This window comes from Girardinichthys multiradiatus, chromosome 11 (genome assembly GCF_021462225.1).
Source record: "Girardinichthys multiradiatus isolate DD_20200921_A chromosome 11, DD_fGirMul_XY1, whole genome shotgun sequence".
Classification (NCBI taxonomy): domain Eukaryota; kingdom Metazoa; phylum Chordata; class Actinopteri; order Cyprinodontiformes; family Goodeidae; genus Girardinichthys; species Girardinichthys multiradiatus.
This window is the reverse complement of record NC_061804.1, coordinates 18,561,636-18,586,599: the sequence shown is the minus strand read 5'-3', so window position 1 is coordinate 18,586,599 and position 24,964 is coordinate 18,561,636. Positions and strand designations below refer to the sequence as shown.

The 24,964-nt window shown below is 38.6% G+C and overlaps 1 protein-coding gene across 1 annotated transcript; it reads right to left on the bottom strand.

Moving 5' to 3' along the window:
* On the bottom strand, positions 1 to 24,118 carry LOC124876361 (RING finger protein 145-like). Its single transcript, XM_047379039.1, has 12 exons — positions 23,952 to 24,118; positions 17,560 to 17,811; positions 14,495 to 14,603; positions 12,018 to 12,109; positions 10,607 to 10,842; positions 10,296 to 10,471; positions 7,999 to 8,139; positions 7,737 to 7,919; positions 7,494 to 7,641; positions 6,654 to 6,776; positions 6,049 to 6,282; positions 1 to 5,520 (listed from the first exon to the last, which is right to left on the bottom strand). Exons 2-12 carry the CDS (start codon positions 17,741 to 17,743, stop codon positions 4,960 to 4,962), a joined length of 2,187 nt encoding a protein of 728 aa, XP_047234995.1. The 5' UTR covers positions 17,744 to 17,811; positions 23,952 to 24,118; the 3' UTR covers positions 1 to 4,959.
* Between the last annotated feature and the right edge of the window lie 846 nt (positions 24,119 to 24,964).

The following is a 24,964-nucleotide window of genomic DNA, read 5'->3' as shown; positions in this document are numbered from 1 at the left end:
TTTTCCAGAGAATCGTTCATTTTATTTGACATTCAGTTTTTGTAAAATAACCAAGGCAACGCCATAGGCATCCAGTCCGAAAACCAGCTGTGGGACATTTTTAATTCAACAAGTGGCATTCAGAGCCAGGCATTACTGAGCAGGTCCTAAATCTGCAGGTTCAGAAATCAACCAGACAAATAAATCAAAATAAAACAAAACAGTTAAGGAAGGCTCAGCTTGAGCATAAAAACATACATTTTCACTTTGAAGTAATAGCATTGTGCAGCTGTGTTTAAAATGCACTCATCAAATACAGTAAATCTTACAACATGCTTGTGGCAGCTATCGATCCAATTTGCATATTTGCATATGCTTCAAATTTTATTTTAATTTCAAGCACGATACTGACCTCAAGGAACTTGGCTACCAGAAGCCAACACTTTCTACTTTCTGGTATTAATAATGCTCTAAAAATCTTCAAGAAATTCAGGCCAAATGCTAATTAGAACTTTAGGGGGGGATGTTGGAGTCCTGTTTGAGGTACACACTTTGTAAGATGGTGGAAAAGAAAGAAAAACTCCACTTTTAGAAACATTCTTTATACACTGTTAATATAAATTAAAGTTGCAGGAAAAGAAGTTGAAATGTTGGCACATTTATTCTGAAATTTATCCTGCAGCTGCAAATAATGCACTGCAATACTGGCCTTTCAGAGAATATGAACATGCACTGTAATGACCACAATGTTGACAGTCACTGAATGAAAAATGTACACGAAAACATGAGCTACATATTCATTTCAGAATATGTCAAAAGACTGGATTTTAAACTAAAAACAAAAATAAGCATTGTCTGGTGCAAGAATAAGAACTGTGCAAATATACACTGAATCAACAGCTGACAAACCTTCGTGCTTGTTACGATTTAATACTGCAATGCAGATTCAAATGCGACTGCTAATAATTTTCACCGTCACACATTTTATCCTGCAGGTGATTCTTCTGCATGATGCAGTCTCCAAAGCCTTGCATTGAAAAACAAATCTGTGCAGCCATTAACGGGGCTTCATTTATAAATCTGAGCAAAGAAACACAGTCCTTGAGTTCACCTTTCAGAGAAAGATGCACAAAATACATCAGATCAAACATCTCAACCCTTAAAAAAAAAAAAAGAAACCAAAAAACAGCATTGGACAGGTCTGATCCTACATTTATCATGTATTCATTTTCAGCCATGTAAGCAGTGCTTTGTACAGTCAAAAAATAAACTCAAGAGTATTAAGATCTTACGAAATTGTGGTAATGAGCAACACTATCAAATGATCTCCTGTTTGTCAGCGCCATGCTGATCCCACCCCTACCAATAGAGGGCACTGGAGTGATCACATCAGCCTAGGGACGCATCATGCACACAGGTGATGCAGCAACACTGCCTGGCTCCTCAGACCAGAAAAGTTTGGTTTCTTCATAGCTTCTGGCCAACGCAACATGGAAACTAGGAAGAAACCAAGTTCTGACTATATAAACAATTCAGATACTGTCATACAGAACAATATTTCACACGCAGATTGGCCTGTTTCCTCGTACGTAAACAACGGAGGGTATTTGGTAGCTGACAGCCACATGACCGCTTTGGAGCATTGCTAGTATAAATGAGATTAGTGCAAATACAACCAAAAACGTAAAAGGGGAGGAAAAACAAAAGATTGAAAAACATCAATAATAAGGTTAGAGAACACTGAGGACACAAGTTCTGTGGCAGCGTGCATCAGAACTCCCTAAGGTTTTAGTATTTTAATTAAACACTCATTACTCATTCATCTACCATCCTGGCATATTGTCTAAGTTCCAGAACCAACTTGAGCATCTGAGCATATATAAGGGTTGGTGGACAAAGATTAAGAACTTAAATGGCCTGATTTGCTGGTAATAACATCTCATGGAGGTGACTTAGCTGCAGGAATATACCGATCGCCCAGATGAAGCATAGTGATTGGTTCCTGCTAGGAACAGGTTTCAGCTCTCGTTAGCGTATCAGGTAAAGCATGATTCATCAGCTGAGCTTTATCGTGAATAAAGCAGGAGGCTCCATGTCAGCTATGCGGACCCACACTACCTTGCATTTGAAGTATTCCTACCCCTAAAACTTTTCCACTTTTTTTTCATTCACATTACAACCAGAAACTTTAAGGGATTTTATTGGGATTTTTTGCAATAGACCAACAGCAAGCTGCACAAAGCTGTAAAGTGGAAGGAAAATAAATGCATTTTACCAACTTTTACAAATGAAAATCTCAGTAATTATAGAGAGTTATGCTTTAAAACAAGAAGTGACTATGAACATTACACAGAGCACTGTTCGATCAATCAGTTTCCATTTACGGTTTCCCATCAGCCATGTGGGGGAAACAGGAAATGAGGAAGTTCTGGTCAGATGAGACCAATGACTTTTCGGCCTAGATGCAAAGTGCAACGTAAGGTGGGAAACTTAACACTGCATATCATCCCAAGCACATGCCCTGGGTAAAACATGGCAGTAGCAGAATAGCTATAGGTTTTCTTTAGCAGGAACAGGGAAGCTGGGCAGGTTTGATAAAAAGATAGATGAAGCCAAACACAAACTTAGAAAAAAACATGTCAGCTGCTGCAAAAGACTGGAGCAAAGGTTCAACTTCCAGAATATGATGATCCCAAACACTCAGAACAGAACTAAATCTATCTGTGGCAAGTCCTGAAAATCACTGTTGCAAACAAGAATGGGGCAAAAATGTCAGTCACTAGATGAGCATGGGTGGTAGAAACATATCCAGAAAGACCTGCAGCTGTAACTGCAGTGGAAGGTGGCTCTACCTCGTACTGAATTAGAAAGTGCTGAATGTATATATATAGTATACGCATGCTTTTCAGATTTTTTTTCTTTTTCGTTAAAAGAATCAGTTTTTCTTTTTTTTTTTTTAACAAAAAGTGCACAACTTTGTGTTGGTCTACAGCATAAAACCCCAATGAAATGCATCAAAGTTGCTGGAAGATGACAAAACGTGGGGAAAAAATATCAAGGTGTATGAACGCTTTTGCAAGGCACTGTATTTACACTCTGAAATGTCACAAAACTTTAACTTCCAACTTTTGTCCATTTGCACGGTGCACTGCACTGTCCTAAGAAATGATGTAAAATTGACCTTAATAATAATAATAATAATAATAATAATAACAACATTGATGCAAAACTTTGGCGGAGAGGAATACAGATGCTTTTTGCTGGGACCAGCCATGCAAATCTGATTCAAACATTGAAGAGGTGTTATAGCAAAAGCTTTGACATACAAAATTAATTAGACATCCCATGTGAAACCACTGATTAGTTCACATCGAAACAAACGGTTTGGACAACGTCACGTGTCCTCTGCTTAGCACCAGGCTTCAGGTCATGTGATGGCCACAAGAAACGACATTCAGTATCTGCTAATTCTTTGTTTTCTCCAATACTCCCAACCGCTTTCACCCCGCAGTTAAAAACAAATGTCAATGTGAAAGAAACAAAAAAAAGAAAAACACTTTTAAAGTTTATGAAATGTTAAGACTGTCACAGTTTAAAATGTAACCATAAGTTATCCATTGTCATTCGTAGCCGTCTCGGCCTCTGATCACTTTCTGCAGGTCATGGCACGGACAGGACATCAGATAAATCCAAGGCGGGGAGGACTAAACAAGTAAATATGACTGCTGTAAGAGAATCAAGGTATGATTTGGTTGATGAAATGAAACTAAACTTCAGAGTCAGATATATATTGTACTAAAATATTTCACATTTTGTAGACAGGATGTAGCATTTCTGAGATGGATCACTGTAACGCTCGAGAAAATAAAGGGGGACAAAAAAAAAAAAAAAAAAAAAGACTCCCAGCATGTCTTAACGGGGGATAGATTCAGGTAACGTTTCATGATAAAATTACCAAAATGTAGTTAAATATGTGTATCCAGTCATTTCTGTTTTAAGCACTAATGAATATAGGCTAAAGAACCGAATTATTCTCTCTCTCAGAAACTGATATGCAGGGTTCCTATGCAGTTTTCAGAAGTACTTCTTTTCCAAATTTCTTTGTCGACTTTTGTCCCATTTTTAATCTATGAATTAGAGAATGGCAATTATCATCTCATTTATTGTTATTAGGAAAGCAGATTATTGTGATAAGAACTTAAGTCATTTACAAACCCCAAAATCAAACAACATGGTTTGCTCTTTTTCCACTGTTGGTTCAATATGAGCATCAATATCTATCCTTACATTTAAAAATAAGATTGAATGAAATTATCATGTGCTGTGTAGCCGTACAAAAGCACAACCTAATGCAAGTATTGTATTGTAGTAAACCATTTGATAATAGGCAAGTTGACTCTATGCAGTAACAGATTTATTGCCAAAGGGACATAAAATACTTTTTTAAAATCATTGTCATTAAGAGTATGGCAAGGAAATACCCCGAAAAACCAAGATAATATTTTATTTTAGGCCAGCATCACCCATCCATAGTACTAGTAAAGCACATCAATGTAAAGTTACCCCAAAGTTTCTGTATTGGGCTGAGTTTAACATGTAAATCACAAGCAAACACAAATAAAACCCAAGGCGAAGTGAGATAAGAAGAAATCTGCTTGGGGAATATTAGATATTTATTAGTTGGGAATAAAGTCTGGAATTAGAAATGTTTTCCAAAACCTTATCTCCTTTTTATAAATGAATCTAACCTGAGAAGTTGTGAAATCAAATCCCATCCTTTTCAAAACTGCATAGGAACCCTGGATAAGAAGAAGGTTTTCCCAGCAAAAGCTAAAAGGAAGAAAAAAAAGGAAGGGAAGTGTGGAGAATCTGTTTCTAAGTGCATGCATGTTGGTATGTTATATATGTGTAGCTCTAGATGAGCATGGAGAAGGAACATCTTCAGATTGGCAAAAGAGCTGTTCGGAGTGCAATGTTGGATCAGTAAATCTCCTGCGGGTCTACCTCTGCAGGGTTCAGTACTTGTGGGGCGGAGGAAGAGGAGTGGTGAAGGATGGAGGGGGCAACCATGTGGGGGCGAAACCGAAGATTGGCGGGAATGTCCGGTGTGTTAGAGGTAGAGCAGGAGGATGTAGATGGGTGATCTGTTAGCAACTGGTTCTCAATGGAATCAGTCACTGATGAGGAAGAGGAACAAGATGAGGAGGATGATAGCAGAGGCCTGACAAGGTACAGAGGAGCAGAGTGCATGCCAGAGGAAGAGGAGGCTTCTTCAGCCAACGTGGCTGTTCCATCACCTCCCTCCTCTTTCACATCATTATCAGGAGAATCCCCCTCCTTATCAACAGCAGCGGCTCCTTCCTGTCCAGCAGGGCTCGGATCGGCTGCAGGGATGTCTTGGTTGGGACCTCCGCTGGCTGGTGATTGGCTCTTGAGTTGGGAGTGACAAAGAGGACACGTCTCCTGGACGTACAGCCATTTCTTCAGGCAGCCAGCGTGGAAGAAATGGCTGCAAGGAGTGATCACCGCGCTGTTCAGGTCCTGCAAGAAAAAAAACAACAACATGAGGCCAGGGTTCATATTCCTTCCTGTTCATGTAGCCTTTTACTGCAAACAGGAAATAAAGACAACTAAATATCATGAGAAAAGTAACCACCACCTAACGTTTACTCAGAAAACCCCCCCCAAAAATACATAAAAAATACAATAAAGTTATATCTTTGAATAAATATGCCAAAGAAAATTAAGAATTGAAGTGGTGGCAAATGATGGCCAACAGTAATTACAGCATGAGAGATTGACACAAGAAGCTTCCTTTTAACTGATTTAATATAATGTCAGGAACCGCTTCAGAGGACGTTGTAACACAAATAACATGTTAAAATATGCACCAAAAGAAGAAAAAAACAAAAACAATAGCTTACAAATTTAATAATATTGTCATTTCCTATGTCACAAGCCGATAATAATCATAACATAGAATCTGACTACAATTCTATTAAAAAATAGCATTGTCTATAGCAGTGAGGATAAAAACAAAAACCAGCCACTTTATAAACACTAATGTACCTGGAAGCAAATGGCACAGATGTCATTATACTGCTCCAGCTGTGCATCGGTTGCAGTTGGGAGGCTTTTGATCTTGTTTACAGCATCTCTCCTGAGCAGGAAGCTCTGCCAGCCCAGCTGGGCTCTGAGCCAAACATTATAGTAGGAGTGGACCAGAATAATGGTGCTGCCCATCACACTCCACTCACCAAATACAGTCTCTGATATGCCATAGCACACAACACACACTGCGACCTGATGAGACAAAAATTAATGACAGTAAGTAAAACAAAAAACTGATTTTGCTGTTTTTAATGATCATTTTTTCACTAAGGACTAAAACACGGAACAAACGTGATGTAGATTCCTTGATAGTGGAAAAAAGATCATTCACATTTATGCATCAAAGTACATCTACCTAACCTTTCATTTTTAATTAAACAGAAAAAAGTTTTTGATGCTTTTAATGAATAGGTGAATGAGCTGCCAATAACTGATCAGAGCCGATCGAGAGAAAATCGGCTGATTCTGAACTCTGGCTAACTGACTGGTACATTATCTCTAATAATGTGTGATGTTTCCTTTGTAAAAACCGTCACAATCAGAATGTATTCGGAAACATTTACCAGAAACTCCAGCAATCTGTAGGTCCCATTAACACAGTAAATAACCTCGTCCATGTTCTCCACCGGAGCTTTACGAAACTCCTCCACCATGAAGAGAACGTAGATGAGCAGAGTACCAAGAACCTGGTGGTGAATGAAGGTTAAACGTAGGACTTTTAAAGATCTTTTTAACACCGTTATTTACATTTATGAACTACTTTATAATTATTAACTTTAGCAAAATAAAACAAAGCGTCGACAACTTCAATTGGTATTTTTCACCTGTAGCACGTGACTGCAGAGCCTTTACATCTGGGTTATTAAACTTCAGTGCTCACTGCTGTTAATAAGCCAAACCTTGGTAAATAAGACACCTTCCCTGATGAAGGAGCTAGTAGCAGATAAGCAAACACCATTTTAATGCTGTTTTCATTCAATAAGGATGTTTCAGAGGCTTTGACAGATTGGCAAGGAAAGCTGAATGTCTGGATAAAAATTCCCCTCAAAAAGACCATTTATATAACCACACTTACAAATCACAGAACATATGAATGCCACTTGTTTATTTCTGGAAAAAGGAAGTTGATGGAGGAAGCCATAATGTGTACAAATATGATACCTAGCTAAATGTAATTTAAGACCTAGTATGGAAAATCAGGGTGTATTAAAAGACTTTTGCCACAAAGAAGACAGCTAAACAATGCTGAACAGCTGAAAATGTAGCTTATTTTCCTTCTATGTTTGGACATGGAGTAATATTATAATGTGATTTCTTAATGAAGCTGTGAAAGCTCTTTGGTCAACAACTGATAGACGTTTTATCAAATAAATCCATTTAACATCAGTATGCTTGTGATCTACCTGAAGTGAGGTGAGGATTGATGAGGAGATGATGATGAGCAGCCAGAAGTCCATGTGGAAGAACTGACAGATCATGTAGGACATGTAAGCCGGAAAGATCAGCAGGAACAGACAAAGAGATACTGCACGGAAGTGCTTCCACAAACTCCTACAAGATTGAAAACACAGAATTAAAATGTTTGAATAAATATAACAAAATATCTTTAAATGAATAAAAAAAAGTGCATTATGAGTTTTTCCTACTTGTCTCTGGAGGCTCCCAGAGCCAAAACGATGGGATCAGCGATCTCCAGCATGGATTGTAGAATGGAAGCAACAACAATGAAGAGGATGATCGAGAGGAGGAAGGCTCGATGGATGACCTGTAGCTCTATCAAGCCGGTTTGCACAGCAAGGATAAGCAGCGTGATGCCTTCAGTCATTCCTCTGCATAAACGGGAGACTGATATAACATTTGGGATGCATTCCAACACACAGCCTCAACTAAACAAGCAAAGATCCTAACCTGTGCATGGTGTTGTCATTGACGAAGGCTCTGTAGCCCTGCAGGTAGAACTTGCAGAGCGTGAGAACTCCCAGTGCGATGAATGAGACGGTGAAAACCAAACCCAGCAGAGAGTACGGTGTACTACAACATTCTGCAATACTGAAGGCATGGTTGGAGAAGAAGAAAGAACAAGCAGGCTTTAAAAGAGCAGTAACTGTTGAACCAGTAAATCACAGGGTGCCTTTAATAATATTTTTTTGCAAGTTTATAAACCAGAGACATAGCAAGAAATTGGCTGGTTACTGGAATCAGATTATTTTCAACTTGAGTAGTAATGTTTAATTTTGTATACAATGATTTTTTTCTGTTTTGATATTCCCTGAGATACCCCTGATCTACAGTGGTTGGACAATGAAACTGAAACACCTGGTTTTAGACCACAATAATTTAGTAGTATGGTGTAGGGCCTCTTTTTGCGACCAATACAGCATCAATTCATCTTGAGAATGACATATACAAGTCCTGCACAGTGGTCAGAGGGATTTCAAGCCATTCTTCTTGCAGGATAGTGGCCGGGTCACTACGTGATACTGGTGGAGGAAAGCGTTTCCTGACTCGCTCCTCCAAAACACCCCAAAGTGGCTCAATAATATTTAGATCTGGTGACTGTGCAGGCCATGTGAGATGTTCAACTTCACTTTCATGTTCATCAAACCAATCTTTCACCAGTCTTGCTGTGTGTATTGGTGCATTGTCATCCTGATACACGGCACCGCCTTCAGGATACAATGTTTGAACCATTGGATGCACATGGTCCTCAAGAATAGTTCGGTAGTCCTTGGCAGCCCATCTAGCACAAGTATTGGGCCAAGGGAATGCCATGATATGGCAGCCCAAACCATCACTGATCCACCCCCATGCTTCACTCTGGGCATGCAACAGTCTGGGTGGTACGCTTCTTTAGGGCTTCTCCACACCGTAACTCTCCCAGATGTGGGGAAAACAGTAAAGGTGGACTCATCAGAGAACAATACATGTTTCACATTGTCCACAGCCCGAGATTTGTGCTTCTTGCACCATTGAAACCAACATTTGGCATTGGCATGAGTGACCAAAGGTTTGGCTATAGCAGCCCGGCCGTGTATATTGACCCTGTGGAGCTCCTGACGGACAGTTCTGGTGGAAACAGGAGAGTTGAGGTGCACATTTAATTCTGCCGTGATTTGGGCAGCCGTGGTTTTATGTTTTTTGGATACAATCCGGGTTCGCACCCGAACATCCCTTTCAGACAGCTTTCTTCCTCTTGCGTCCACAGTTAATCCTGTTGGATGTGGTTCGTCCTTCTTGGTGGTATGCTGACATTACCCTGGATACCGTGGCTCTTGATACATCACAAAGACTTGCTGTCTTGGTCACAGATGCGCCAGCAAGACGTGCACCAACAATTTGTCCTCTTTTGAACTCTGGTATGTCACCCATAATGTTGTGTGCATTTCAATATTTTGAGCAAAACTGTGCTCTTACCCTGCTAATTGAACCTTCACACTCTGCTCTTACTGATGCAATGTGCAATCAATGAAGACTGGCTACCAGGCTGGTCCAATTTAGCTATGAAACCTCCCACACTAAAATGACAGGTGTTTCAGTTTCATTGTCCAACCCTTGTAGCTCTGGCATCTGTTGAAATGAATATTGTTTTGTCAATGTTTTTTTTATTTCTGTTCTTAAATTCTTTTCGGAAGTGTGTGAGATTTCACCCTTATAGTACCTTTTTTTGTATAACCTTTCTCTGAATAACTATATTACATGATTTTTGGTACTTTAAAAAAAAAAGAAAGCCCAAACAGGGACTGGTTCTGCAAATAAGCTAGCAGCGAGAATACCAATGTACAGGACAAGAGTTACTCTGTAATAATGACCATATGCTGTCCCTGAACAAATTAATTTGAATTAATGAAGGAAATTCATATTTGTTTTCCATATTAAACAAAACTAGGTCATGCAGACAACACTCCTCTTCAGTGTGGAAGCTGTAATTGAGTGAAGACTCAAAGGAAGCAAAAATATTATTGATCCATTCGTGACGCCACCACTAATCCTTTTTGGTGCCAGTTTTAGCTTCTGGTAGATTGAATCATTTAAATATCAAGCATTGGTCTGCATGGGGGGCAAATTCCAGCGAAATCCAATCATTCCTTATGAATGACTATTTTTGTCAGTGAAATTATACATAAGAGCATACAGAGTAAAAAAAAAATTGTTATACACAAACTGGGAAGGCCCTCACGCTTTGATGAAAGCTGTTGTTGTCTTACCTTGTAAGGAAGAGAAAAAGGAGCCTCTCCCTTGAGGTTGGCTGATCTCTGGTGCTAAAGTAGGTGTAGATCTGAAGAGTGAACAGCACTAGCCAGAAACACATAAAGAGAACGGGAAGAACCAGCTGGTTCCACAGGGACATACCTAAAGCTAGCAAGCCGTAGACCTCTACCACCTGGGAGACAGAGAAGTACAGAAAAGAAGGTAATTAGGCACATTATTCATATCAGGAGGATACATCTCAGAACTGAAGCTTTATGAGAAAAACGTGAGAACCTTTCACCAAAAGGCCACATTAATAATGTATTACCTGAGCGAGCTCCCTGTAGGCAGTCTTGGCCAAGTTATAGGGTACCAGTAAGTTAGAAGCCAGGAAGTAAATGACCTCCAGACCTGTGAAGATCATTGAAAACCTATTGATGAAGACAATGGTCTCCAGTGGGACCAGACACAGCCTGGCCACCAGTGGGAGGAGGTGTGCAGAGAAAAGCCAAATCCTCTTGGTCTGCATCACACAGGAACATAGAGTGCACACCACAAGCTGACCTGAAAGGCAAATGTATTCAAATTTAAATCATGGACATTAATAAGCACAGAACGTTGAGTCATTCTGAATCATGCTCAGTCATTTTGAAATATGCTCAGTAGAGAAAAAGAGATTTGTTTATCCTCAGCTTCTCTCCTATATTTGCTTTCTGAGGCATCATCTGTGAAATCAGCACTTTGTGAGGTCTATTAATAACCAAGCAGACTCTATTTCCTTTCACTTGTCTGATACACCAAGGTCTTACAATGCAGAAACACTGCAACTTTATACTCTTAAAACAAACCAACATAAATATGCTAGATGTGGTAGCTGGTCTATTTAATATCAGTTAACGCCACTAAAATCTATAGTTTATTTTTAGTAAAGGCATCTTTAACAACTGGTAAATAAAGGAAGGAGATGTTTTTTTAGACAGCATTGGCTCTTCAAAAGAAAACTAGACGCCAATACGAGAGCTAAATCAAACAGCTCACTGTGCATACCTTCCATTTTTAGGAATAAATAATAAACTCAAAAGAGATTAAATTAAATAAGAAAAATTACGTAACTACTACTCCTGCAGCTCTTCTTCCTACAGTGGACCTAAAAGTTGTTAAAAAAATAAAACATATTATGATCAATCGTTTGAAAACTTAAGAGAACTATCTTAAGAGTAATGAGACAGCATTGTTCTGCCTCCACCATATTTCAGTACAGCCATCGAGTGGTTTGTGCCAAGCAAACCATTTGGAACCGTGGCCCTAAATTTCAGCATTATTTTCATCAGACCAGAACACATTGTGCCATAGCATGGTCATTAAATTCATTATCACTGATGTTGTGATTTTCTGTGCACCATAGAAGTCTGAACGCTAAAATTTAGTCAAAAGGTGACTCTGCAAGCAGTAACAGTATGCAGACCTCTGCAAACGGGATATTGCAACAATTTTATTTTGTACAATTAGGCCCATTCACATTTATTTGCTTTTTCATCAGATTGTACAAGACACACATCACGTTAAAAGATGGAAAAAAGTTTGAAATGATTTGTGACTTTTTGATATAAAAAACAAACAAACAAAAAACTAGCATTGTAACAGCGGTTTGTGCGCACGACATCCAGAGTATGACTTGGTCTAATACATCAGGAAATTCTGTGCACCCAGTTATCGTGCATAAATATGTAACATTATACCTATGAGTGCAGTGGTGAATCTGTTCGTGGAAAGTGGTTCCAGGTAGACCGGTCCTTCATAGCCTGAATCCAGTTCACTGCGAACATAATCTCTGACAAAAGAGTTTAAAAAAAATGAGCATGGAGCATAAATAAAATCTATTGTGAGATTTTATATAACACCAATTTACAGTGTAGTACCACCTGAAAACTGACCTAGTCATTCACACTTATCATTGATATTTCTTGAGTAGAGATCGACTAAGATGGGCTTTTCTAAGATGCTGATATTAAAAACATATGGCAATCATATGTATTTTTGTGATCTATTTTATTTCCCTTTTTTTTTTTATAACCTGGGATGAAAATTCTGCCACTTTATTTCTAAATGAAAAGTTCCAATGGGCCAAACTGAGCTGGTTTAGGCTGTAGCTTCAGTAGAGACAGTCCAGGAATTGCCATTTACGCATGAACAGAGAGGTTTATACATGCTAAGCAACAAATGCTACATCATGTATCTCACAGACGAGCCTTATGTCTCTCAGCTGAGCATGGTCACATATATCCTGTGGCTGGTTTTGAACAAAAAAAGGAACCAACCGTTGACCGGAATCGAACAAACCTTTTCTGATAGGTAAACAAACCATACATAAGCGCTACGAGGCCATACTGAGAACACTCTTTTGCTCAGATCCTGTTAATAATTAAGGAACTAAACTCAAAAGTTATCCATTTTCCATCAGGTATTCAAATGGAAACTTTATCTTCCACAAAATGTTGAGACTTATCAGTGGTTCATTTATGTTGCAAAGAAGGTGCAGAGAGAGCAACGCTTTCTGCAGATTACAGAAAGCCGCAGAGTTCAACAAAGCTTCCCCTTTGTTGTTTTGGACTTTCAATTTCCGTCTGTCTTGGTGTTGTCAGTAAAGCACACAACTAGTTTACATCTAACTGGGTGAGAATTGTAGTAGTTGTGTATATGAGCAAGATGTGAATTTTCCTTTTGTTTTAGTAACTATTAGCAAGCACAACTGGTCACAGGCTTTTGATTTGGAAACGTACAACTTGTCTATAACCTGCACTGCAGTGTGCCTAACTTTAACATATACCTAACATGCCTAAAACTATCAAATTGACAAGTTACTATCTAGATCTTCTCTGCAAATTTATGTGCATAGGCAATACACTGCCTGGCCAAAACAAAAGTCGCCACCTGGATTTAACTAAGCAAATAGGTACGAGCCTCCCATTGGATAATTACTGCATGGCCGATTATGTTTCAGGTGGCAACAAGTTATTTAACCCCAACTGGTGCAATGAGTTGCTTCTCATTTCTTAAACAACCTTGTTGAAAGACACATCCTGTGGTCGTGGAAAAGATGTCTGTCTGTTTCAGAAGAGTCAAATCATTGGCATGCATCAAGCAGAGAAAACATTTAAGGGGATTGCAGAAACTACCAAAAATGTGTTAAGATGTTAAAGATGTGTCTTTTTTTGGCCAGGCAGTGCATTTTGAAATTGTTAAATTTTCCAAACCAGAATACTCTACTCACATCTGTCAATAAATTATCAGTAGACTTCAACATAGATCTAGCCCAGTGGTGCCCAAGTCCTTGAGAGCAGCTGAATCAAATTTCTGAATTCTCTCATCAGCTGTCCTTCAGCTGTGCAGCTGCCTGGTAACGAGCCATTTATTTGATTTAGGTGTGTTGGAGAAGGAATGCATCTAAACGTTGCTGGATGGTAGCTCAGGAGGGCTGAACTTGGGCACCTCTGATCTAACCCAAGGACCGGCCTGGTGATGGCCAAATAAAAATAAAAAATCAACCAGTCTTCCTTCAAGAACATATGACAGTAAGGTAAGTTTATTTATATAGAAGTAACTAAACGGACATGAAATGATATGAGCAGACAAGGATATCCCTCTGTTTACTTGTCTCGATTTGTGATCATGACTGATAAATAATAACTCTTTGTCTTTGTTTGCAACAGCTGAAAATCCTAATTCTGCATCAGAAAACCTTGATGGTGTCAGTTCAGTAGCTGTCTGGTTATCGCTCTGTTCTGCATGTCCCCAAGTGTGGCGGACAGGAAGTTAGCTGACGTACTATTGCAACCACTCTATAAACACAAAGAATGCTGTTTTAGCCTTGCTAAACCTATTAATTGGTGATATAAGATCCTAAAGACAGTTTACAACTTCGTATTTCTTTTTGTTGGTTCTAAAAGTAATACCAAGGCCTGTTTTACAGCAGTTGTTCCCTCTCACACATGCAGCAAGATGTCACCTGTGCTCCTAATATATACAATCACAGCACGTGACACAAAGGTTAGAAAGAACATTTAAAGTGTTGTTCTCATAGCTTCAGAAATTATAGTTCTTAAAGTGAAATCAAAGTCTAAGATCGGAAAACGGCTACAACATTCTGATCGGCGCTTTTCTGATAATAAGGTTTCTCCAAGCCTGAGAGAATAGGACGGTTTGTGTGTGTTTATACCTGGAGACTTGGTGACCAGCAAAAAGCAGCAGGGCCGTCAGAACATACAAGTAGAGTTTAACCAGGTGCTGACGAGGCAGAGTCAAAAGCACCAGGCTCAGGATGTAACCTACACAAAAATATACATATATTACAAAAAACAGAGGACATTTTTAAAGCATTCTAGCATTTCTTGAAAGTAGATCTGTTTTTAGTCATAAAATCCATATATTGTGTTTGAGACATTTTATGCAACTATCTGGAAATGTTGAAACTTTCTGCAATAAAACAACCTTATCCTACTCTACAACCTAAAAGCATGTCCAGAAATTCTTCCTTGCACATTAACAGCTAATTTGGTTTTATTGGCTTGCTCCCTCTTTATTCTGCAGGTCCAGCCGAAGTGCTCATCAGTGCATACCGAGCCTATTGGCTCATCAACAAACTGCAGCCAAGCTTGAGGGAAAAAAGCAGCCATAAAAAAAAAAACAAGCTAAGAAAAGTTTATACTTTGCTTGTTGGTTCTTTCTCAGCCATGCAAACAGCTCTTTTTTCTGTAAGAGGAAACTTTGGCTGCTCTGGTCATTTTTGTGTCTTCATAATATTCTCATAGGCTTATGTTTAAACCCAAAACTGACATCTACTCCATTTTAATTTGATTACAGGGGAAGAGAAATAGTAAAGATATGCTTTAAAAAGGGACATCTTTGAGCAGTGGAGGTTGGGTAGTGATAAATTGGTATTTCACTGGCAGTTTGACTTTTTGTATGAATTTCAGGAACATTTAACAAATGAATTAAAGATGGGAAAAGAATAGCTGTGATCTAATACTGGAACTCACAATTTCTAAAAAAACAATTGGGTTAAAAGCTCTTTTTTGTCTTCACCAGAAATCTTTTCCTATGAGGTGGAAAAAGCTGAACTCAGAAAAGGCTTTACCAGTGAAACCAAATGGGAATCGTGCTTTGAGGAGGTCTTTCCATTCAAATAATTCCACTGCTGGTTTGAAGACAGAAAAGAGACAGAAATCAGACCTGTTTAGACTGTTAAATCCCTCTCGCCAGCCCTGAAAGACTGGAGCTATAACACCAGCTCTTTCCTTCAGAAAAGCAAGAAAACCACTAGTCTTTAAAAACTGTCTTTTATTCTCCTTAATTAAAAATAATAAAAACATAAAAACTGAACTTCTATATTACTGTGAGTTCAAAGCAAGAGGTTAAGCAAAAGAAACCACTATTATCCTTGTCTTTTTGCACATTATACTCAAGCATGTTGCTGAGTGGTGAAAGAAAAAGCTGAAGAGACAAAAACCAGACTGAGTAAAAAATGGGATGACTGGAAGAGCTAAATACAGATTTATCATGGAAAAAAAATGTGAGGCTGCTGAAGAGTTGAGACTGGGGCAGAAGTTCACATACAACCAGAGCTACAATTTAATAGTTTAGATCAAAGCACATTCATGTGTTAGACCTAAATCTAATTGGTCATTTTTGGTAAGAGAAGAAATTTGCTGTACACACATGAAGAACCGACAAAGCTGCTGGTGGCAAACCTTTAAAACATTTGCAGCTGTTTGAGGCAAAAAAGATGGTTCTAGACCAGTGCTTCCAGGACCATTTGTGGCCCTTGGATCGATTTTGTCCTGTCCCTGGCTACAATTCGTGAATGTTAGAAATTTGGGGAGTTAAATTTTGTTAAGCAGCTAAAAGAAATGTTTTATTATTTACCGTATTTTCCGCACTATAAGGCGCACTTAAAAACCTTTTAATTTTGTCAAAAAATGACAGTGCGCCTTGTAATCCGGAGCGCCTTATATATGGATCAATTGGTTAATTGGTTGATCCATACTGGTTGTACACGGCGCTCTGTCAAAATGTTTCAGTACGACCGGTAAACTACAAAGCCGCACCGCTTGCAGCATTACGGCTACCGTAGTCAGGGGTGTCGCCGAAGTAATAGCGGTAAACACCTGTACTGTGCTTACTCCTAGTCCAACACCACTTGTATGTGTATAACGTTTGAATGTACTGTTGCAGGAATTGCCTGAACTATATGTGATTAGAAGCTCAGTGTGTGGGGTGTATGTTTTGTGTGTGTGTGTATGGAAGATGTTGACATTACTCCTCCGGACAGAGGTGGCGCTGTGTGCTGCCGTAGCTGAGAATCAAGAGTGAAGGAGTGACGTCGGTATTATTGTGTGTGTGGGGTGGGTAGAGACGGTGTATGAGTCTGTAAGCCCTGTGTTTTTATGTGCTGCAAAGTCATTAAAAAGAACCCCGAATCTCGTCAACAACTCAGTGTTTTGATGCTGTTTCTTCATGCTCAACTCAGCAACGTATGAGTGAGGGAGTTAACCCCGAGGAAACTAGTAACTTCGGCCCTGGAGAAAGCGTCTCCCCTGTGTCATCAGACTACGGTCAGGGGACAGAAACAGGAAAGGTTAACAGTACTAACGTTTGATTTAGTGCATCAAACTGTTTCTTTTACATGTTTACTGAATCAGGGAAAAGTTCCCTTTCACGTTTTAACTAACGTTTGATTTCAACTTCATAGACTCCAATGCATTCCTAACGTGCGGTTGGCTCTATTCAATAGAATTCTATGTAGAGGAGACCTTACCATGAGAGTGAATGGAGTTATCAGAACGCTGGTTTGTAGTGTATTAATAAAGTTTGACTGACTTATCTGACTGTTTTGTTGACATTCTCTTTAGCACAGCTCCATCTAGTGGATGCATAACACAACCCCAGTCAAACCTTTGACTGCAGTAGCTTCTATTCTATGCGCCTTATAATCCGGTGCGCCCTATATATGAAAAAAGTTCTAAAATAGGCCATTCATTGAAGGTGCGCCTTATAATCCGGTACGCCTTATAGTGCGGAAAATACGGTATTTATAAATCACAAAAAAACCAAATAAAGTTTATTTAAGTTTGTGGGAATTATGTGACAAAATATGAAGTGCAAAAGGAATTTAGACTTTTGCAAGGTGGTGTACTTACAGGGATTTTCATACCGTAAATTCCTTGAATGAGTGTGTGTGTGTAGGGGTGTGTGTGTGTGTGTATAGGTTAGACCAGTACTGACCTACATAGTGCAGGTAGAGTGCCAGATATTTGTATTGAAACAGAGGGTTGTTTGAAAGGCTGGAGCGCTGGATCTTCTGGAAGAAGGAGCTTACATCCCATCGATACAGCACATCGAGCAGCATAATGCTGGGAACGCGCAGACCCACGTTGAGCACCGCTTCTACACGGTCCTTCACTGCCATGGCCTCAGGTTAAACAATGATTGGCAGGTGGAACTCACCTCTAAGATGAGAAGTGGATAGCGGGTGCTCTGTGAAGAAAGAGAGACGATGCAAAAGGAGAATCGAAATTTAATATGGAGCAGTTACAGGAGGAAAAGAAGGGACGAAAAGAAGACGCAAGGCAGGAAGCAACAAAAGAGCAGGAATAATGAAGGTCACAGGAATCTGAGGAGCCATGGGAGAAGTGAAGAATGAATGAGAAGAAAGAAATAAAAGACACTCAAATATGCTGCAAAGAGGCTTAAAAAAAGTTTACAGGGGGAAAAAAAACTATTTTTTAATATGTATATCATCAGCCTCATATCATAATTGCCTAAGTCATATTTGCTAAAATATGACTTAAATATAAGGCTAATAATATGCAATAAATATATTTTCTTCAAATCCAGCAATGAATCTCAACATCTGGAAAAAAAATCATTAAATGCATTTATTGTGTACCATTTAGCTATATAATTGCACTACTTGATGTTATCCTGAAGTAGCCTATTCAATAATCAGTATGTTGTTCCTTGTTGATATCATTAAGGTTTGTCTTTTTTTTAAGAGCAGAATTTGTGTCTGTAGTCCTTATCCAATAGATATCACCAAATATTGTGATGAAATTTTAAGTCCATTTTGTCCATTCCTAGTCATCACCTTCTTATTGAACCAAATGCGTATAAACAGTAGCCAAATGTATTATCACAGTACAATATAAACGATGCATGAGTAGACATAACAGTTTACTCACTCCTTTTATAGGACACTCCGGCCCATTGAAGCCCTGTACTCTTGTAGTAAATCCACTTTCATGATACCAATGGGCTAGCTCGATGCCCCAACCCTCAACTTGTCCAATTAGTATGTCTGGCTATACATGAACTTTTCCATATCACAATACAGTCATGGGATTCTGTTCAGGTTTGGACAGATGACCCCTTGCAACAGGAACAAGACAGTTAGTTTGCAGACCTGACTATAAAGCTAAAACCAACCAGTCTTAAATCATAAAAGCACATTAAAAGCACACCACAAACTATTTATGGAGAGCGACAAGTACAGACGAGAGGCTGCCGCCAGAATTTAAGGCAAGAATCAACTGATCAGTCCTCAGAAATGACTCTGAAAACACCTTTATCAAAGCGCCTTTAGGTTTTTAGAAGAAAAAAAACAAGATACCCTATTTAATATCACCAATAATTTAAGAAGTTTAAAATATGATCCAACACATTCCCTCAATAATGTCTTTCTGCCCATCAGGGCTTTTGTTGCAATCATCACTGCAATACGTTACTAAAGACTCAAATCACTATTTGCTTACTTTTTTCCGCTGATAATGGAAAAACAGAAATACAAGCAAGCTAAGTCCATTTAAGAATTTGGGGGAGCTTCACAAGGAGTGGACTGAGGCTGAAGTCAGCGCATCAAGAGCCACTATGCACAGACGAATCCTACACGTGGACTATAGATTGTCAAATTCTTCGTGTCAAGCCACTCCTGAACCAGATATGATAGAAGCATCTTACTTGGGCTAAGAAGAAAAGAACTGGACTGTTGCTCAGTGGTCCAATGTCCTCTTTTTGCATTTTATTTGGAAATCAACGTCCCAGAGTCTGGAGAAAGGGTGAGGAGGCACAGAATACACACTGCTTGAGGTTTAGTGAGAGGTTTCCACAGTCAGTGATGAACTGGGGTGCCATACCATCTGCTGGTGGCAGTCCACTGTGTTTTCTTAAGTCCACAGTCAACGCAGCCATCTATCAGTACATGTCAACCACTCCATGCTTATAAGATGAAAAAGAAGGATATATGAAACAGAAATATCAGGCTTCTTAAATGTATGTTTATTTCTATGCACTCCATACTTGGTTGGGTCTCCTTTTGCATGAATTACTGCATCAATGCAGCATGGCATGGAGGCAATCAGCCCGGGTTCTGCTGAGGTGTGATGGAACCCCAGGTTACTTTTAAGTCATCTGCATTTCTGGGTCTCGTGTCTCATCTTCTTGACAATACTCCATAGAATATCTATGGGGTTCAGGTGGGTGAGCTTACTGACCAATCAAGCACAGTAACATCATGGTCACTGAAGCAGCTTTTGGTTTCTTTGGCAGAGTGGGGAGGTGCCACGTTCTGCTGGAAAATGAAATAGGGATCTCAATTAAGCTTGTCAGCAGAAGGAAGCATGGAGTGGTCCAAGATTTCCTGGTAGATGTCTGCGTTGATAGTGGACTTCAGAAAATTCAGTGGACTAACACCAGCAGATAACATGGCACCCCCAAACCATCACTCACTGTGGAAACCTCAGGCTGAAACTTAAGCAACATTGATTCTGTGCCTCTCCACTCATCCTCCAGATTCTGGGAGCTTGTTTACCAAATGAAATGCGAACTTGGCTTTAATCTGAAAAGACTTTGGACCACTAAGAAACAGCCCAGTTCTTCCACTTCCTAGCCCAGATAAGGTGCTTCTTGATGTCTCTGGTTCAGGATTGGTTTGACACAATGAATGTGACATTTGCTGCACATGTGAATTCTTGAAGGGACATTACGTCACAATCCTCTCAAGGTTGCCTTTATCCCTGATGCTGGTGTACTTTTCCTACCACACTTTTTCCTTCCACTCAACTTTCTATAAATATGCTTTTAACTTTTTCATAATATTGTAATTTTCCGATACACTTAATTTTGGGTTTTTGTTATCCATAAGCCATAATCATCAAAATAACACCTTGAAATATTTCACTCTGTTTATATTGGATCTATATTACATGAGTTTCATTTTCAGAAATGAGTAACCGAAATCTTGAACTTTTTCACAAAGTATTTCATACTTGTTTACTTACTCATTTTCTTAGCTGTTTTTGCATAGACACACTACACAGATTCATAGATCTATAGAACTCTAAATAATAGCCATAGTGTCAACCAAGCTTTTGTGTAGATGCAGATGATGTAGGTAAGAGAACAGGAAATGTAAGGCGCAACATGTTGCCATCCTGAAGGCAAACTAGTAATCCCTCACAACTGCTGACTGCAGTAACATAAGATTTCTGTCTGAAGTCTACATGTAAAAAAAAACATTTCATATAAGATGCCATTTTCCACACCTGAGCAACCTAAAAATATTTCAATTCATGCTCAGTAGAAATATCAGTATTATACATTTCACAAAACAGTAAAGTGACACCTAAAATATGCTTGTATTCTCAGTGATTTGTGCAAAGCTGCAGGACTTTTCTGGTGTTCACATTTCTCAGAGTCTTCATTAGTTAATACCCCTGCAGCACTGGGACAGGATGCGAAGAACTTACGTAACTGAATTCACCGGACAGAGACTGCTTTGCAGAATTCTACCTTATATAACAGCACCACAATCTATGACTGTAACAATGTATCTGCCCTGATACATTCATGCCTGAAAAATATTTTAACCTACTCTCAAATATTTATACATTTGAATGACATGAAAACACAACTATCTTAAATTTAAATGTTTTACATAACACAACCTCAGAGTCCATGTAATCTTTGGTGGCAGGTTCACACATGAATAAACGACAAATAAGTAACATTTATGCAGTATTACGTACAATCATTTACAAACAATCATTTATCGTAAAATATCATTAAATCTTTAGGCAACTGCTACACCTACTCAAAATTACAAACAACTTCAATAAGTACAGGTAGAGCTGCATAATAGATCGTATTGCAATCATCATTTCAACATCAATGTTTACAATATCGCAATCCCGATGGCCTTGAATGCAATTTGTTGTTGTGTGTGATATTTAAAGACCAACGCATTCACACTCTGCAAGCCAATACATCGAATGCCCATACCAGATGTCCACGTTTTGATGCTGAACCTCACAGAAAATCAACATTGCAAAGAAACCAACAGAAAGAGTCATGAAAATGACTGAAACAGTCAGAAATTTCAATTTCAGTGTAAAGTTTTTTTTTCTGATACGTCACTCTGCATAAGAGTTAAAAAAAGCGACTTTGTCGGACAGTACTTTGAATCATTGTCACAATACTAACATTTAAAACTCGATACCAATACTAAGAAAAATATTCAATGCCATTTTCAATACCGCGGCAACATTTTTTAAAAGCCACCGGGTTCTTTGTCGTTAAAGAGAAAAAAAATATCATTAATTACAAAATGGCAATATTTAAAAACTTACTTCAAAAGGGCGAAATCACTAACAATGAAACAATTCAGCCCTCATTTAGAAAATAAGTGTCACTTATTTGGCAAAACAGTAAGCATGATAACACCTTGTATAAGTGTTAATATCCTTTTTCGAAGTATGTACCTGTGATTCAGTTGTGTAATTATTTTATTTTACTATCTTTAGGGTGCCACTGTATGCTTCAAATTACCTGTAAATTTGCTGTTGATACAAATAAATGTTACAGCTGAGGGACAAATAAAGATATAAAATATAATTCTTTTCAGAAAGAATTTTATTTGCTCAATAATAGACAGCAAGAATAAAAAAGCCGTAAAACATTTGATATACTTCTTTAATTTTGCGTGTTAGAACGATTTGACACCCCTGGCATTTTGTGTTTCTGGTAGACTTAAGATGTATTACTTTCGTTTATTTCCTCCGTGCTCCTCCTTTCTGTGTTCTTGCCAACTTTATGTGTGCCATGTTCTGTTTTGTTGTTCTAAAAAAAGTTGAAAGAGTTCAAACTTCCAGCAGTTCAGGCTGAGCATCTCTGCACTGCTGTGCGGCAATTTGGACAAATAAGAAAGGGTCAGTTCATATTGATTTTGGCAAAAATAAGTATCTTAGAGTAATTCTTTTATATATTGATTATATCGATTTTTGGATTATTTTGACAACCTTACAACCTGCAGTGCAAGCATTCAAAACTTTCTGCATTACTGTTTTTAAAGTGAAGCTGTGGCATCGCCTGCATAATGATCTTAATAATTGTTAAATTACCCAGAGAGCATGCATAATTGCATTTGCTACCTGTATCTCACGGCATTTCATTGTTTTTACAAACCATGTACTTGGCTAATTATGAAGATTGACTTTTGTGATAGGGAATAAACAATAATTAACCTAAAGATTTTTTCGAAAGTGTGAGAGATATGAACGTGTTATTTATTGATATTTATTAACATTTTGTTTCCATCTGTACATATGTTTTTATTTCTAAATAATACGTAAAGCATATAGATGACTATAACCATCTCTTAGGCTAAACTGTAGGTGTGTATGATAATATTTTTAAGCAACCTGTCAGACTTTCGCCCAGATAATAACATGTAGCTATTATACAGCTAGTCAGTATGTGGATAAGAAAAAGAACAAAACCTTTAAGCCATTAATCTAAATGCCTTCTCCCAACAGCTCAATGCGTAATGTTAGTTTAACAGTGTTCCTCTTTTTTATGGCCTATTGTTAACAGTATTACTCCAGTTCTACAAATTCCATTGTATTTTTTTGTCATCTCGGTATCACAATATAAATAAATATACTTGTAAGATGCAAACAAAAAAGTAACTTAAAACGCTACGAGGCAAACGAAAAGAAAGAAACTTGACGGGTTAATCAGAGATTGTTTTCTATCTGAAGTTAAAACGTTATGGATGACCGAGTGCTGCATTAACTGTTGTAAGTGCCATGAACTCTAGTAACCCGTCTCGACAGAAACAAACCCTCAAGCTAAGCCGCAAAAGAAAGAATGCAACACTTTGCTAACTAGATCAAAGCTTATGGATTGCTGCTATGTGGGGAAAACAAAGTAAATGAAGGCTATGGATTAGACTAAGCTATCATAGATTACCTGTTTAAACGAGGAAAAACAACCAGCAGTGACAGTATACGTGCTTTGTGGAGGTGATGAGCTGCACCGAATGCACAGAGGCTCCGTGCCAACAATTAAAGCCGACGTAGTTAGCTAGTACTGCTGTCAGCTAGCCAAACTCACAACCAGCACAAACCAACTCTTCCACTAAACTGGAGATAAAGACGTCTCACACACAATTTTCTTCCACAAATACACACGTGAAAGCGAACACAATAAACCGCTTAATAAATAGAGGAAGCCCTCGTCAGAGAGCCCAACTGCGGCGCAGTTAACGAGCAGCAGAATGGCAGACACTGTGCTTGTAGCTACAGCGCTAAGGCAACATTTAACAGAGAAGTAAGACAACTTACGCTTCAAATGCGATGTTCACAACTATGAAAAACTGATTCCGGGAGCCTGGTTGGTTGTGTATCGACCATTTTAACTCGGAATCACCCGAGATAACGGTCCTCCAGATGGGTGTGCTTCACAGCGAGAAGACGCGGCCCATCCGTACATCCTTCCTGGCAGCCATTTACCAAAGTACGTGAGGATGCACTGGGCATGCGCAGCGTAGCCTGTCCCGTTAATATTGCAAAAGGTATCCTACTTTATTACGAAAAATTAGTTTACTTACAAGAAGCTGTTAAGACTTAAGGTCTCTCAACAAAGAGACTAAGATGTGACTGAGATCAAGCTGGATTAACCGAACCGTTTTAAGCGTGTAAGGCGAATCAAAATAAGTATTTTAAACGTTGTTATTTTCCAAGAGAATTATACATTTTATATATTTATATATATTTCGCTATACATATTCAGGATGCAATCAGAATAATTTACAGGGCTGGGGAAATGTTTGCTTTTTTACAGATTAAATTTGTTTTTACTTTTTTGTCACACTTAAATGTTTCAGATCATCAAAGGTAACCTGAGTACATACAAAATGCAATTTTAACCTGATGATGTCATTTATAAAGAAAAAAGCTATTCATGAATCGGCGTATCCAAACCCTGCAGGTTTTTTTATTGTTGTTTTTGAGTCATTTGTGTCATTTTGATCATTGTCCGGCTGCAATAACACAAGTGGGTTTGAACATAAGGTCATAAATTGACCAATGGAGATTCTCATTCAGGATTTTGAGCAACAAAGCAGAATTCTTGGTTCCATCAATACGGCAGGTCCTCCATTTCTTGAAGAAGCAAAGCATTCCCAGACCTTCATATTTCCACAGTATTTGACTGTTGGTATGTTCTTTTCCCTATACTTCTGTGTTAGTTTTACACCACTCAATGGGTATAACACCTTCCAAAAACGTCCTCTTTTGTCTTGTCAAGTACAAAGAATATTTTCCCTAAGGTCTTAGGGATCATCATCTTCCTCATT

What these genes read in the sequence shown, in the direction of transcription:
- LOC124876361 (XM_047379039.1), bottom strand. Translation starts at nt 17,743, where the DNA reads ATGGCAGTGAAGGACCGTGTAGAAGCGGTGCTCAACGTGGGTCTGCGC. An exon ending in CCTACAGGGAGCTCGCTCAG is followed by an intron (nt 10,472 to 10,606) that starts GTAATACATTAT and finishes TCTGTCTCCCAG; the next exon opens with GTGGTAGAGGTCTACGGCTT. An exon ending in CTTTTTCTCTTCCTTACAAG is followed by an intron (nt 8,140 to 10,295) that starts GTAAGACAACAA and finishes CCATGCCTTCAG; the next exon opens with TATTGCAGAATGTTGTAGTA.